Here is a 17,580-nt window from a genome sequence, read left to right as displayed (position 1 = left end):
GCGATGTGTGGCTGCTGGAGAGGATGATGCCAGGGAGATGCTCAGTGTCCCATCCAGTGCCCTGTGTCCCTCAGTGTCCCCCTGCCATCATCCTCTCCAGCAGCCACAGCCCGCACAGCTCTGGGAGTCGGGTCATGACATGACCATGTTATCCAGGAAGTGACATCACCATGTTATCCAGGAAGTGACATCACCATGTTATCCAGGAAGTGAAGCCTTGATGCAGTAGTAAGTGCAGGGAAAAAAAGCCCTTTATAAGCATTTCCTGTAAAAAGTGTATATTGGTGATTTGGGGGGCAATACAATACAATTTTCTCCGGACTCTTCCTTCAAAGATATTCTAGTAATGTAACATATATTTAGTGTCCCGCTGCACGGTATTCGTGTTGCCTAATGGTTGTCAGATGTGTTATCCTGTGTTCTGTGCTTCTGTTTTGTGGTTGCACGTGATGCTATATACAGTGGTGCCTTGGTTAAAGAGTAACTTAGTTTAAGAGCATTGCTTTGGTTTAAGAGCTCCCTGTACTGGATGGGAGGTGGAGTGTGGGGGGGGGGGCATGGTCTGCACAGGGTGGTCTACAGCAGTGTACTTTGACCCAGGAAGTCTCCCTCACCTTCCAAATCATAGCAGATCCACCTCAGGCTGGGGCTTGCATCAGGGGACAGGACTGTGAAGGTAATATCATCATAGCTGTAACCCCTCTCTCCCCGGACAGAGAGTGCTGCATGTATTTCCCCACATATGCCCTGTTCATTCCTCCATGCTCCTTGCAGTGTCTTTTAGCCCTTGTGTTTCCCATCCTCTCAATTCCTGCTATAATGTGCCTTCACTCACACTCAGCTATACACACTGCTGCTATAATGTGCCTGCACTTACACTCAGCTATACACACTGCTTTATAGAAAAGTTTCTGTCTCTGTCCTCCTGCACAGCTCTGTGATTCTCACTTCCTGATTGGTCCATGCTCAACACCCCCCCTTCCCCATTGCTGTCATGTGACCACACAGACCTCTGGCAGCAGCCCTGCTTCTCTATCCTATCCTGTTATACTACGCTACTGCATTATGGGGATCTGCGGTTCCATCCTGTATCTACAAACTGCTGCTGTGTTATCAGGGTTATACAGTTACTATACATTATACTCCACATGCTGATTGCTATACTGTACAGTAACTTATATATCACATATCCAGCTGCTGCTGTGTTATCAGGGTTATACAGTTACTATACATTATACACCACATGCTGCTATACTGTACAGTAACTTATATATCACATATCCAGCTGCTGTGTTATCAGGGTTATACAGTTACTATACATTATACACCACATGCTGATTGCTATACTGTACAGTAACTTATATATCACATATCCAGCTGCTGCTGTGTTATCAGGGATATACAGTTACTATACATTATATACCACATGCTGATTGCTATACTGTACAGTAACTTATATATCACATATCCAGCTGCAGTGTTATCAGGGTTATACAGTTACTATACATTATACACCACATGCTGCTATACTGTACAGTAACTTATATATCACATATCCAGCTGCTGTGTTATCAGGGTTATACAGTTACTATACATTATATACCACATGCTGCTATACTGTACAGTAACTTATATATCACATATCCAGCTGCTGTGTTATCAGGGTTATACAGTTACTATACATTATACTCCACATGCTGATTGCTATACTGTACAGTAATTTATATATCACATATCCAGCTGTTTATAAATGTTTGTTTCATCTGTTTTACATGTTATTCAGAATATAAAATCATTATTTTAGGGGTGTGGAACCAATTGTCTGCAGATCAGTGATTTCTTATGGGAAAATTTGCTTTGGTATAAGAGTGGATTTGGATTACAAGCGCGATCCCTGAACCAATTATGCTCGTAATCCAAGGCACCGCTGTACTTACCATGTACTAATAAAGCTACAGTGATGTCCTTATGTTTATTTAGAATGCTGCTGCCATCTAGAGGTCATATTGTGGTAGGACAGCAAGCAGAGAGATTCACTTATAGTAGCGTCTATATTTGTTTGGCAGTGGAAAAGTAGAAGGTTCATTGCTTATCCAGCCTTCCCCAGGTTTGAGGACAGAAATCCAGTCAGGTGTCTGAAGCTGGCAGGCTGGCTACCCCTTCTGTAGTCTATATCATATATGAAGTGAAGGCCCCAGCAAAGCAAGTAGTAGTGACCAAGAGTACTTCTGAGTTGTCCCAGAATGCAGTCTGTGTAGCTGGGCCTAGGATGGCAATGTCTGTGAGTAGAATGTTATTTATTTAATGTAAAAGTATTTTTTAATATAATATGTTTTGTGTATTTTCTGATAGCAGTGTATATGGCAGCTGGAGGTGACAGGAGATGAGCACAGCTGGAGGGGTGACAGGAGAGGGGAGCACAGCTGGAGGTGACAGGAGAGGGGAGCACAGCTGGAGGTGACAGGAGAGGGGGGCACAGCTGAAGGGGTGACAGGAGGGGGAGCACAGCTGGAGGTGACAGGAGAGGGGGCACAGCTGGAGAGGTGACAAGAGAGGGGAGCACAGCTGGAGGTGACAAGAGAGGGGGGCACAGCTGGAGGGGTGACAGGAGAGGGGAGTACAGCAGGAGGGGTGAAAGGAGAGGGTAGCACAGCTGGAGGGATGACAGGAGAGGAGAGCACAGCTGGAGGGATGACAGGAGAGGGGAGCACAGCTGGCAGGGTGAAAAAATAACGGAGCACAGCTAGAGGTGACAGGCGAGGGGAGCACAGCTAGAGGTGAGAGGAAAGGGGGCACAGCTGGAGGGGTGACAGGAGAGGAGAGCACAGCTGGAGGTGAGAGGAGAGCACGGATTTAGGGTTGACAGGAGAGGGGAGCACAGCTGGAGGTGTGAGAGGAGAGCACTTCTTTAGGGTTGACAGGAAAGGAGGGAACAGCTGGAGGTGACAGGAGATGAGCACAGCTGGAGGGGTGACAGGAGAGGAGAGCACAGCTGGAGGGGTGACAGGAGAGGAGAGCACAGCTGGAGGTGACAGGAGATGAGCACAGCTGGAGGGGTGACAGGAGAGGAGAGCACAGCTGGAGGGGTGACAGGAGAGGAGAGCACAGCTGGAGGTGACAGGAGAGGGGGGCACAGCTGAAGGGGTGACAGGAGGGGGGAGCACAGCTGGAGGTGACAGGAGAGGGGGGCACAGCTGGAGGTGACAGGAGATGAGCACAGCTGGAGGGGTGACAGGAGAGGAGAGCACAGCTGGAGGGGTGACAGGAGAGGGGAGCACAGCTGGAGGTGACAGGAGATGAGCACAGCTGGAGGGGTGACAGGAGAGGAGAGCACAGCTGGAGGGGTGACAGGAGAGGAGAGCACAGCTGGAGGTGACAGGAGATGAGCACAGCTGGAGGGGTGACAGGAGAGGAGAGCACAGCTGGAGGGGTGACAGGAGAGGAGAGCACAGCTGGAGGTGACAGGAGAGGGGGGCACAGCTGAAGGGGTGACAGGAGGGGGGAGCACAGCTGGAGGTGACAGGAGAGGGGGGCACAGCTGGAGAGGTGACAAGAGAGGGGAGCGCAGCTGGAGGTGTGAGAGGAGAGCACGGCTTTAGGGTTGACAGGAGAGGAGAGCACAGCTGGAGGGGTGACAGGAGAGGGGAGCACAGCTGGAGGGGTGACAGGAGAGGGGAGCACAGCTGGAGGTGTGAGAGGAGAGCACGGCTTTAGGGGTGACAGGAGAGGAGAGAACAGCTGGAGGTGACAGGAGAGGGGAGCACAGCTGGAGGGGTGACAGGAGAGGGGAGCACAGCTGGAGGGGTGACAGGAGAGGGGAGCACAGCTGGAGGGGTGACAGGAGAGGGGAGCACAGCTGGAGGGGTGACAGGAGAGGGGAGCACAGCTGGAGGTGACAGGAGATGAGCACAGCTGGAGGGGTGACAGGAGAGGGGAACACAGCTGGAGGTGACAGGAGAGGAGAGCACAGCTGGAGGGGTGACAGGAGAGGAGAGCACAGCTGGAGGTGACAGGAGAGGAGAGCACAGCTAGAGGTGACAGGAGAGGAGAGCACAGCTAGAGGTGACAGGAGAGGGGAGCACAGCTGGAGGTGACAGGAGAGGAGAGCACAGCTGGAGGGGTGACAGGAGAGGAGAGCACAGCTAGAGGTGACAGGAGAGGGGAGCACAGCTGGAGGTGACAGGAGAGGGGAGCACAGCTGGAGGTGACAGGAGAGGGGGGCACAGCTGAAGGGGTGACAGGAGGGGGGAGCACAGCTGGAGGTGACAGGAGAGGGGGGCACAGCTGGAGAGGTGACAAGAGAGGGGAGCACAGCTGGAGGTGACAAGAGAGGGGAGCACAGCTGGAGGGGTGACAGGAGAGGGGAGCACAGCTGGAGGGATGACAGGAGAGGGGAGCACAGCTGGTAGGGTGAAAAAATAAGGGAGCACAGCTAGAGGTGACAGGAGAGGGGAGCACAGCTAGAGGTGAGAGGAAAGGGGGCACAGCTGGAGGGGTGACAAGAGATAAGAGCACAGCTGGAGGTGACAAAAGAGGGGAGCACAGCTGGAGGTGACAAGAGAGGGGAGCACAGCTGGAGGTGACAAGAGGGGAGCACAGCTGGAAGTGACAGGAGAGGAGAGCACAGCTGGAGGGGTGACAGGAGAGGGGAGCGCAGCTGGAAGTGACAGGAGAGGAGAGCACAGCTGGAGGGGTGACAGGAGAGGGGAGCGCAGCTGGAAGTGACAGGAGAGGGGAGGACAGCTGGAGGGGTGACAGGAGAGGGGAGCGCAGCTGGAAGTGACAGGAGAGGAGAGCACAGCTGGAGGGTTGAGGAGAGGGGAGCACAGCTGGAAGTGACAGGAGAGGGGAGCACAGCTGGAGGGGTGACAGGAGAGGGGAGCACAGCTGGAAGTGACAGGAGAGGGGAGGACAGCTGGAGGTGACAGGAGAGAGGGGAGCGCAGCTGGAGGTGACAGGAATGCACAGCTGTAGGGGTGACAGGAGAGGGGAGGACAGCTGGAGGGGTGACAGGAGAGAGGGGAGCGCAGCTGGAGGTGACAGGAATGCACAGCTGTAGGGGTGACAGGAGAGGGGAGCACAGCTGGAAGTGACAGGAGAGGAGAGCACAGCTGGAGGGGTGACAGGAGAGGGGAGCACAGCTGGAAGTGACAGAAGAGAGCACAGCTGGAAGTGACAGAAGAGAGCACAGCTGGAGGTGACAGGAGAGGGGAGCACAGCTGGAAGTGACAGGAGAGGAGAGCACAGCTGGAGGGGTGACAGTAGAGGGGAGCACAGCTGGAAGTGACAGGAGAGGAGAGCACAGCTGGAGGTGACAGGAGAGGGGAGCACAGCTGCAGGTGACAGGAAAGTACAGCTGGAGGGGTAACAGGAGAAAGGAGCACAGCTGGAGGGGTGAAAGGAGAGGGTAGCACAGCTGGAGGGGTGACAGGAGAGGCAGGGCTCCAGATGGCGACCAAAATGGTCGCCAATGCGACTGACATCTTGCAAATGGCGCCCAGATTTATTAATCTGGGCGCCATTTGCGACTGGCCCCGGCGGCGCGCTGTCTCTTTAAGGACTTCCGCCTTCCGCACGCTGCGCCGAATCACGTGGCGCCTCTGCGGCCGTCCGTCCAATGAATGACGGACGTGCTGGATGACGTGTGCGGGGACACGCTTCTCCAGTGACGTCATCCAGCACGTCCGTCATTCATTGCACGGACGGTTGCAGAGGCGCCACACTCCTCCAGCGCCTCTCTCCCGCCTCTCCTCACCCGGCGGTTCTTCAAGTTCACCCCAGCGGCACCAAGCTTAGATAGTGGGTGAGTACAACCGGAGGGACGGCAGGGGTGGCGGCCGGTCAGTAATGTGTGTGGGGGGACCGCGGCCTGGGCGGGGGATTGGTAGTGTGTCTGTTGTGATGGCGGCCAGGTGCGGTAGTCAGTGCGTGTGGGGTGCGGGGGGGGGGGGGGTATGTATAGACTGCACAGTACCACTTCCCTCAGTGTCTGTATGTATAGACTGCACAGTACCACTTCCCTCAGTGTGTATGTATACACTGCACAGTACCACTTCCCTCAGTGTCTGTATGTATAGACTGCACAGTACCACTTCCCTCGGTGTCTGTATGTATAGACTGCACAGTACCACTTCCCTCAGTGTCTGTATGTATAGACTGCACAGTACCACTTCCCTCAGTGTCTGTATGTATAGACTGCACAGTACCACTTCCCTCAGTGTCTGTATGTATAGACTGCACAGTACCACTTCCCTCAGTGTGTATGTATAGACTGCACAGTACCACTTCCCTAAGTGTCTGTATGTATACACTGCATAGTACCACTTCCCTCAGTGTCTGTATGTATATACACTGCACAGTACCACTTCCCTCAGTGTCTGTATGTATATACACTGCACAGTACCACTTCCCTCAGTGTGTGTATGTATACACTGCACAGTACCACTTCCCATATACATTGCCACAGGGGCTATATGTCATCGGCTGCCGGGGGCTATATATATATATATATATATATATATATATATATATATATATATAGTAGATCATTGCCGGTAAGATGGCAGCTGGCTGAGGGAACACACCGGCAGCAGGGGGGTATATGGTTGTCAAGTTGCAAGTTGTCAGCGATGCTATGAGTTAGTAGAGTCTAACCACCAAAGTGAGCAGATGCAGTTAGAGACCAACACTTCTTCTACAACTACCCCCTCACTATGAAGTGCTAAGCACCCAACAGGGAGATTAGTCACCAAGAAAAACCCTGACCCACGCCAGGAACACATCAGAAAAGAGCAGGGCAGGATCCTGAACAAGATAGGAACTAGCCTCAGTAGGACAAAGCCATCAGTATACAAAGGTCTACATATCCTACTGCGTAGTGCAGGCAACTGGGAAGATGCGGACACCTAGCTACACCCAGATAACCACGGCTGGGGCTCGTACTACCTTACTGGGATGGGTTCTACGCTACCAGAGGGCAGATATTGGTAAGACAGTGTCTAAACGTGAGTACGTGTATGACTTCACTCAAGAGATCTCTCAAGGTTCCGGCAGAGTACAAGGCTACATTGGGTTACGACTCCTCCAGGAAACCCCTCTCCTCCTCACTTTTTACTCTACAAGCACTGCTACAACTCTTCTCAAGCACCTATCTCCAGCATTAAGGTCAAGCACTCAAGTGTGTGTAAAGATTATTTTCTATGAAACAGTGTACTGTAACCTGCAAAATTCTACAGTAAAGCTGTTATATTTTTATACTAACACATGGGACTCTGCCATCTTCTGTCTGCACCTATACACACACCACTGCACACCTTGGGATATTCTTCCCCTTTCTGTGGGTGGCGGTACCCACACCCGTGTGCACCCGCATCCAAATTCACCGCCGCACACAATGTTTTGTGTGAACTGACAGGTGCTCTGCGGCCACTATTCTATGAATAGCAGCCGCAGAGAAATGACATGTCAGTTTTTCGCACGGCCTGATAGAATCCCGGCTGGACCATACACTATGTGTTTAGAAGAACTGAATAGAAGACCGCCTTTTGCCAAACCAGTCAGGTTTGGTAGCACGAGTCCCACGCTTGGACTACTGGGTGAAGCTGACTCCTGCAAATTACCCAATGAAGTAGCGCAGGTACCAGTAGGATACTTTGACTTAGGCCCTTTGCCCCACTGAGGATCAATCCCCTGACTTTACAGATCGGAAGGATCCCAGGTGTAGGCAAGGTTGACCCAGGTGACAGTTACCCACCTTTGGGTTTAACACTGCATATTACGGGTAAGTCTCTTTCTCCAGAAAACTGTGTCTTGCTTTTTCCACCATCCACTAAAGAAGACTAAGAACAGTCCCTCTCAACAAATACTAACTCTCTTATATAGAGGTGACCAGGACCAACCTCCTATTGGTGAGCAACATACCATAGAAAAGGAGAAGGAAGCATATAATAGGTGGATGGTGTGTAAGGTACTTGCACCTGTAATTGGTTGAACAGTGAACAGAACAAACTTAACCCCTTTCACCTTCAGCTGTGCACAGAACAAACAGGGGAGAGTGAGACACCAAGTGGTCAGGGCCGGATTAAAGGGAGGGCACCAGGGGCACGTGCCCCGGGGCCTCCACCACTTAGGGGCCCCCACCAGCCCAAACCCTAGCAGACTGGTGCTGCTTACCCAGGATATCAGGCCATGTAATAGGGCCCTAACACAGTGGGCAACAGCGCACAGAAAGTGCTGTGTTCTCACATTGCGTTATTAACACAAACACAATGTGGGAATACACTCTGATACTTAGCCCTCCCCGCTCCTGTCTCTAGGGTCTTTCATCTTCCTCTGCACTGCAGCCTCTAGTGACCATTATGTGGGCAACAGAGGCGGATGCTGAGCCATACAGCCAGGAGCAAGAAGGGGTCTGTGCTAAGTCACCTACAGTAAACAGCCATCTGTATAGATCGCGGTATAGTTTATTTATTTTGTGGGGGAATTGTCGCCCGGGGCCTCCACCAACCTTAATCCGGCCCTGCAAGTGGCGATGGTGTGGAAAGGCACCCATCATCCCTCAGTGTGACACCTGACAGAGTTACCTTTGAACAGGTGCTATAAGACTTAGTGGCACACCCGTACAAGGACACTACAGATGTGTGCCTGAGTAGTGCCCCCACAGTCTATTTAGGGATATTGATGAGAGGCAGGTCACATGACACTCCTCGCTAAGTAAGCATTTAAAAAACTGTTAACAAATATCATAGCACTGTATAGAAGGACACAAATACTTTGCACCTTACTCGCACACACAAAAAACATCTTGAAAACCTTGAGTATTTTATAAATATGTTTATTTCATCAAAAAACATCTATAAAAGCCATTATCAAAGTGCTATAAATATATATATAAAAAAAAACATTGTACACAATGAAATTGTCACATTTTCAGCCTTTAAAAAAAAAAAAAAAAAAAAGCGAGAACAATGTCCATGGGAGAAGATAAATATATATCTTAAATATTTCCGTCCTGTCCTTGGTTCTTTTAAAAAAAAAAAGGAATTCAACATTACATATTTATATATAAATAATGGTGGCCGTCGGCATCTTCATTGTAAACAGCACTGAAGCGTGTCAATTAATCCGGTATTAGTGCACGCTGCCCATACTATAGTGTACGTCAGTTTTAAAGCCCCCTATAAATAAATACAATCTTCATATAAAGCCATTATCTACATTAGCTTATGGTGACGAGTGAAGTTTTTCATAAAAATCTTCATAAATAACATATAAGACGCTAGGAAAAAAAAAAAACAGTAATCTAATGGATTATCTATGGTAAAGGAGCAGTAGCCCTATAGGAGAACCACTGGCATCATTCACAGAAGGTGTTCTGGGTTTCCTGTTGATTTATACACTACAATCTACATCTCCCCAGGCTGAAATGGTAGATAACAAAGAGTAAAAGATGGCGGTCATCTGAACAGGAAATAGATATAAACAATGTATGTACTTGTTACGGAATATTTGTCTAAACTTACAAATAATTTTTGTGGTCTACTAAGCGGGACATGACATAGGGATTGTGTCTTACAGTTGTATTATGTACATAGAAATGCATATATATTATGTATGTGTGAAACTGGGCTTAAAGGGAACCTACCACCACAAATTTGCTATGTTATCTATCGGCATCATGTTATAGAGCAGGAGGAGCTGAGAAGATTGATATATATCATTCTAGGAAAAAAAGGTTAAACAATGATTGAAATCTCTAATCTTTTTGTGCCTAGGAGTCCAGTGGGTGGTCCTAGAATAGAGGAAGCAGGGATTTCAGTCAGTTCTACCGAATCTTTTCCCACCGACATATATATCAATCTGCTCAGCTCTTCCTGCTGTATAACATGATAATGATAGTTTACATAGCATTTTCATGGTGATATATTCCCTTTAAGTGCTCTTTTAATATCTATGTCATGCTCTGCCCCTTCACTAGGCAGAACACAGTGCATTCACTCGGCCTGGACTGCTGGGACCAGTTCACAGTACAATAACTTGTATGTTAAACCATATCTTTTTGGTCACAGTTACCATATTGAGAGACCCTATACCTTGGCCTCTGCGCGATTTTCTGATCTGGCCTGATTTGAACTTTTAGCTTTTAGTTCTTTCTTTTACATTATGGCACATGTACACGGCAAGTAATATACAATCAATATATATTTAAAAAAAAGTTAAAAGAATAAAATATTTATTAAAATTAAATAATAAAGAAGATTTCCATTGTGTAGTGATTGGAGGCAGAGTCAGTGGTGATTGAATACAAAAAAATGTCAATATATTAAAAAATGTCAATATTAAAATCTGTGCGTGACTTAGTGATAGTCATATGACCTTAAAAGGGGACCTTAAACTTATAAGGGGCTGGACAGGATTAGAGAAACATGGCTGCTTTCTTCTTTAAAAAAAAACAAAAAAAACAAAAAAACCAGTGCCACACAATTCCACAGTTTGTGTGTTATATTGCAGCTGAGCCTTATTCCCTTGTTTTATAATCTTCTGATCCCTTTAGGGTCTTGTAAAACCTTGGAACTCTATAGGGGATCTAGTTTACTCAGTAAGGAAGTTAAGAGTGGGCTGTTTAGTATCACCTTCCTATCATAATTTCCAAGACCTAGAATATTTAGATGGGAAATTTACCTTATAACGTCTAACTTGTGCCATTGTTGGGAACTTACTGATTCCTAAACAGGTACTCAATTCCTTCTAGAATCTTAGATTTACATCAGAAACAATGGAGAACCACTGGAAACAATGCTATGATAAAGACCATCAATGGTCACTGTGACGTATCAGAAGATGTTTTTAGGTAGATTGCCCCTTTAAAATGTGAACACTTGAGCTATAAGGATGGTTAATGGCGATATCATGAAACTCTTAAAAATTTACATGGATTTAGCCATGGTCGTGCTCATGTTTACACCAGAATGGCAACAAGAGTAAGAAGGAATCTTCATGGGTTCTGATAGTTGCATCATCTACTAAAAATGACTGAAATCAATGTAGCCGAACTCAATCAGAGATATAAAGCACCGTTTGAAATCTTAGATTCTACCGGAGAACTGGAGTTGAGTTGGACCTAACGGTTTGAAACACAAAGCTCATTAAGACTTCATAAGTCCGAACCTTGAGAGTAGATTGATCTATTGTTCTCTTGATCTAATAATGTCACACAAAACCCCAACCCTAAAACTTATGTCCATGGACCCAGTGGAATCCCTATTGGGCCAAAGATAAGGTTGGAGGCCTACCCAGCATGGTCAGGAAAAATTATACATTTTGCAACACCCATTGAAATATAAAAATGTCTCTTGATTTTGGTGGATGCTGGAGGCCCTCCAGAGCAGAGGATCGCGTTTCCCACATGCCATGCCAAATCAAGGGGCCCCCTTCTATGACTTCAAAAATGTCCCACTTGGTAAGGGATACGACCTTGGTCTTACAAGGCGTAGACTCCAAAATAGGTGGCCCCATTTTCCCTCTTAACATATTCTGTTCCAGTTGTCACCACATACAATTTGTCCCCCTTTACGAGCCTAAATGCACCTCCTAGAAATATGGACTTGTTCCACCCGGCTCGGTTCCCTTTATTGACAGTGGTGACTTCGGGCTGTTCACAAGGGGTTTTATCTGCTCGGAGAAGCTGCATTTTTTCTTCATGCTCATCGGAGTACAAAATCACAGTAAGGGAAACGATATTCAGATTCTTGGGACACTGCAATCCTCCGAAGGTGGCCTGAGTGTATATGAAGTACAGGCCTGTTTGCTGGATGTGAAGCTCATTGTCCACTAGCTTCAATTCACCTTGGGAGAAGGAGTTTTCTATGTTGGGGGCCCAGTTCAGAGTGCTTGGATTGGGAGGATCTGGCTCAACTGTAAGAAAGGAAATAATAGAGACAAGTTGTTATGAGGCTTTACCTACCAACTATGATCCAAAATAACTTTTTTAAGGTACCAACCAAGGTACCGATCAAGGGCTGATGGGTGGTCCAACAGCCAGACACCTGAGGTTTGTGAGCACCTAATGTTCATCTTTCCTCTATTGGGAGGGGTAAGCCACAGCCATACAGCTTTGGTGGTGTTTTATCTCTTCAACAATAGTAAAAATCCAACAGTCTTGACTCTTTTTTGCACCTACATCCTCTGTCGATTAAGAGTAGGGAGGCTACCATACACCTTAGCCTTCGGCTTTGGCTGTCCAGGCATGATGACAGTCAGCCAAACCTGACAAAATTAGTAGGTTTGTCCGATTTTAGTCTAAGACGTCCGGGCACCTTTTTTGTACCATATTTGACACCATGTGGGAAAGCTCCAAAAAAGGACACTCAGTCTAAAAGTGTCAAATTCGGCCGAATGACCACAGTTCTCCCGTCTTCTCCATATGCATACATGTGTTCTCTATAGGGAGGGCTATTCTTTCTGAGAACAAAGGGGTAAGGCAGTAAAAATCCATTATTACCTGACCCCTATCGCCATAACATCATCTGTTGGTGAAGACTCGGGAGGCTCCCATACATTTTATACTGACAACCGAAGCCTTGTGACCAACTTATCACCAGTGGACCCTTCTAACAACTAGTGATGAGCGAAAATGTTCGTATGTTCTTACGAACATGACGCTAATTGTTCATGTTCGCAGATCAGTAACAATTTGTACGATGTTCGGAATGGTTATAACGATCATTTTCCAACATATTCAAACTTGCGAACGTATGCCACTACGTAATTTACGCTTTGCGCCTGATAATCTGTACGTATGTGTGTTACTCTAGACTGAAACGTACGCAATCTGCACGCAAATGAATGCAAAATGCTAATTCTACTGTATGTTCGTTATTTGTTCGGGAATGTTCGGCAAACACGAACACAAACCGATTACGATATTTTTTTTTAATGTTCGTGTTCAGAATCCGAACCAAACATCGAGATGTTTGCTCATCATTACTAACAACAAAGGATTGTCAGGGTAGATTACGCCTTTAAAGATACTATCGTAACGTACATCTTTATTGCCATAGTCCTTTACCGAAATGTTTTTCTATAGCTGATCATTACCTTGGAAATGCGCAGCAGGTCTCTCGAAAGATCTTTTTCCTATAAAAGAAAGCGGCGAATTAGGATTGTGGTGAAAGACAGAAACAATTGATAAAAACTAAAAATCTTCCACACCTTGAGCCCCACTAATCTCTATAGTTTCCTGGTAGAAGGCGAGAAGGATGTTTAGCTAAAGGTCAGTGGTCTCTGTATGAGACTCCTGTATATGTCATCTAATAGAATATAGGACACAGGAAGACGAAGAAACCCACATACATTCCGCAGGCTAGAGCGGTGAACTTTAGCATGACTTTAATGTTCATCTTTAAAGTCGCAGGCCGCTTAGGTTGGGGTCTAACATGGAGTATTTGGTAAAAAAAACTGAATAATTCAATCAGAATTGATAAAAAAAAAAAGGTTTTCTCCATCGTTGACCCCATGACAACACTTCCAGCTCTGCAGCCTTTTCATAGAGATTCATTCCACTTTTTTATGACTTTCACTGATCATAAAGTGATGCCCTGCCCTGTACTTACAGTTACCGTACTAAGGGGACCCTAGTTTTCTCATTCGTACTTTTAGCTTGTTCTTTCTTTTACATTAAGGCCAAGAACCTTGAAATAGCTGTCTACAGATGGGTAAAATTTAGGACAATTGTCTGGCTTGGCTTACACTCCCAGTCATGTCCTAAGACTTCTTATCAAAGTCAGACACTGACTTGAAGGGAAAGCTATTTACAAAAGGTGGCACCAGTGAGCGGTCTCCAGTCTGACACAGTGCTCTCTGCTGGCACCTCTGTCCATGTCAGGAACTGTCCAGAACAGGAGAGGTTTTCTATGGAGATTTGATACTACTATGAACTGTTCCTGACATGGACAGAGGTGGCAGCAGAGAGCACTGTGTCAGACTGGTGAGAATACACCACTTCCTACAGGACATATGGCAGCTGATAAGTACTAGAAGACTGGAAATTTCTAAACAGAAGTAATTTACAAATCTTTAAAACTTTCTGGCACCAGTTGATTGAAAAACTTTTTTTTCCCCCTTCGGAGTGCTTCTATAAAGACATTCCCTTGCTTTTCAGATAGAAATACCCCTTTAAGGCATTTCCATGACTTTTGAATTACATCAAACTGCAAATCTTTCTACAAATCACTGAATTAGAGGTACAAGTCTTGTATTTAGTATTAAGACATAGGTGTCATTTAACCTACCGCTAAAGCTCCCCGGAAGAATTGCAGACCCACCCACTGGCCGCCCACTGCTAGACACACCCACACGCTAACCACAGTCCCACCTCTCAAATAGTTCAGGATAATAAGATGCCCAGATAGGCTTCAGCTTTTCCTGCACTGCCCTGAGTCTAATCTGGAGGACACTTTACCTCAGAAGAAACCTGACTTGCACCGTCTTAAGGTACTTTGTCAAAAAAGTCATCCAGTCCTTAGTTTGGGTGTGGGTTTTTGCAGCTCAGTTCCATTTAAGTAAATAGATGTGAGCTTTAACCTGAGATCAGGGTCAGTGCTGATTTTTTTGCAAGAAAGTAGCTGTGTTTTTGTTATCCTGGATAATCCCTTTAAAACCCTATAGTGTTCAAAAGGAAAGTCTGAACAAGCCTGAATGATGGCAAAGGGGGACAGAATTACAAGACTAGAGCGTTTTAACAGCTGCATCTATTGGGGTTAGACACTCTTGATGGTTAGGGATGGTCAAACACCCTCCTACCCTAAAATTTAACACCACCAACCCTTGGTGTTCTTACTTATAATACACCTTAATTATAATAAATTATATACTTATAATTTACCACTATCTCCACGTTTGGCCTCTTCAATGCAGTCGGTGGGCTACCCTACCAGTCATCTATAGTAGGGTTTGTCCAACACCCAACTATGCCAAAGGCTACTTACCTACTCTGCCTATACTCGTCTTGGTCTTGTATCTTTGCTCATTTAACATATACTGATGTATTGGCTGCCTCTGCCCCTCTTACATGGCTGTACTGGTAAGGGGAGAAGCACCATCCTAACCACAACGTGCAAGAAAGGAGTGATTAAAAAGATAAAGAAACGTCAAGACCCTACGCGGACGTAGAATGAATACAGTACATGGGAAGAAGGTGTAACCCTACCTGAATCTGCGGATCTTTTATGAGATGTCTTGGTTTTTGTCTGGAAAGAAAATTTTTTAAAAAATTGTTAATTATAACCCAACGTAATAAAAAAATAGAGAGTTAGGCTAAGACATATGAAAGAAGAAATCGTCATACGAATTTTTGACCCCAAGACATAACTACGAGTCACGGTGAGTCATCATCTTATGTCAAGTCAGGAAAATTATTTTTACATGTGCTGGGTGACAACCAGTATGGGCTTATAGCTCCCAAAGCTGAAATCTCCCTAGCGATAAATCCCATAGATTTGCCTTTTGGGTCAAGGGAAGAAAAAAGACAGATCCTGCTGGAAATGTTGGTAAATTAATCCACATGGAAAACCAGGAGCCTTAATTCAGTATCTAAAACCATTAGAGACCTCTAAATAATTCAGACCTTAAAGTTAGTTCAGACTCCAGATCAGACTTCAAATAGGAGACCACATGCATGACCAGTACAGTCAGACCTCAGAACAAAGTTCTTAATTTACCCGGACTTCAAATTAGACCCTTATGTTAATCCAGACCCAGATCAAATTTTCTAATTTATTCAGATCCCAGACCCCTCAATTACTCCCGATCCAAATCGGGCCCCTGAAATTTATTCAGATTACAGTCCAGACCCCTAAATTACTTCAGACCCTGAGGGAAGACCCCTAAATTACCTTGGTGGAAGACCCTTAAATTACTTCAGACCTTGGGGGAAGACCCCTAAATTACTTCAGACCTTGGGGAAGACCCTTAAATTACTTCAGACCCTGCGGGAAGACCCCTTAATTACTTCAGACCCTGGGGAAAGACCGCTAAATTACTTCAGACCCTGGGGGAAGACTGCTAAATTACTTCAGACCCTGGGGAAAGACCCCTAAATTACTTCAGACCCTGGGGGAAGACCTCTAAATTACTTCAGACCCTGGGGGTAGACCTCTAAATTACTTCAGACCCTGGGGGTAGACCTTTAAATTACTTCAGACCCTGGGGGAAGACCTCTTAATTATTTCAGACCCTGCGGGAAGACCCTTAGATTGCTTCAGACTCTGGGGGAAGACCTCTTAATTATTTCAGACCCTGTGAGAAGACCCCTAAATTACTTCAGACCCTGCGGGAAGACCCCTAAATACCTGGAAACCTTGGATCAGACTCTTAAATTAAGTCAAATCTAGATTGGACCTGTAAATGAATTCTCCAGACTCCAGAACAGACACTTAAATAAATTCCGACCCCGGAGCTGACCACTAAAGTCAGATCTTAAGCAAACTTCAGACTTCAACATAATGGTTATTCAGACCCCAGAATTAATCCAGACCCGGACCATATCCTCAAATATTATATTATTATTATTATATTGTATTATATTCAGACCCTAGACAAGACGCCTCATATCAGACTCCTAAATAATTTAGACCTCAGACTTGACCACTGAGCTCCAGACCAGACCTTTAAATTAACGTAGACCCCAGAACAGACACTTAAAATTATTCAGACCTCAGACCACTAAAGTCAGACCTCAGACCAGACCCCTAAATGAACCCAGACCTCAGATTATACCTTAATGTTAATTCAGACTCCAGACCAGTCCCCTAAATTAATTCATACCTCAGACCACAGATCCGACCTCCAAATCAGTCCTGACCCCAAGGTGGACCCCTAAATGTATTCTTGTTCTTTGCTTAATGACTTTCAGGCACAGATGCACTGAAGTTTCCTATGCCGACCTTGTGAACTTTCCTGCAGGTTTCGCACGGTTGGCATCAGGAGCTTTTCTACTAGGTCTCCTTGAGTTGTCTAAATTGATGGTCACCCAGCTTTTCCAGGAACAAATATTACTAAGACATGGATGATTAGAATTTGTAACAACTTTTTAGATAACGACAATAAAAAAAGTTCATTTTTACAGAAACCTAGGACACAGGGTGAGATCTCTTACCTGCACCGGAGACCCAGCTGCCAGACACACAAAGCTGAAAAGGACCACCAGGGTTCCAAGGCTTTGCCAAGCCCATGTGCTTCTGGGTAATGTCACAGGCATGGTGCCGACTCTGAGACTGGAGGGATGCTGTAGCTGGCAGCACTTTACAGACAGTGATGGGGAGAAATGTGCAAGTGACCTGCTTTATAATAGTGCAGAGGAGAAGGTGGGAGGAAGCAGCAGGGGAAACCCCTGCCCGAACCAGGAAACTGTGAGACACGCACTAAAACCCTCCAAAGTACTGTGCATGTACTGTACATACAGTAAAAGACCTTAATAAAACCAAATGATCAAATATTCTGGAATATCAGGAGAATTGTATGTAATGGGGATATCCAGGGTGTACGGTACTACAATTCAGCTCTGATCACTTCAATGGAATTGAG

At 46.1% G+C, this 17,580-nt stretch overlaps 1 protein-coding gene across 1 annotated transcript; it reads right to left on the bottom strand.

Annotated features, from left to right (window-relative positions):
* Positions 1 to 8,947: 8,947 nt before the first annotated feature.
* Positions 8,948 to 17,284, bottom strand: LOC138765757 (lymphotoxin-alpha-like). The gene is made up of 4 exons (XM_069942805.1): positions 17,153 to 17,284; positions 15,206 to 15,245; positions 13,096 to 13,134; positions 8,948 to 11,913 (listed from the first exon to the last, which is right to left on the bottom strand). The coding sequence occupies exons 1-4, from the start codon at positions 17,252 to 17,254 to the stop codon at positions 11,480 to 11,482; spliced, it is 615 nt and encodes a 204-aa protein (XP_069798906.1). The 5' UTR covers positions 17,255 to 17,284; the 3' UTR covers positions 8,948 to 11,479.
* Positions 17,285 to 17,580: the final 296 nt, after the last annotated feature.

This window comes from Dendropsophus ebraccatus, chromosome 10, assembly GCF_027789765.1.
Source record: "Dendropsophus ebraccatus isolate aDenEbr1 chromosome 10, aDenEbr1.pat, whole genome shotgun sequence".
Lineage (NCBI taxonomy): Eukaryota > Metazoa > Chordata > Amphibia > Anura > Hylidae > Dendropsophus > Dendropsophus ebraccatus.
The sequence above is the reverse complement of the archived record's forward strand: the minus strand, read 5'-3'. Positions and strand labels throughout refer to the sequence as shown.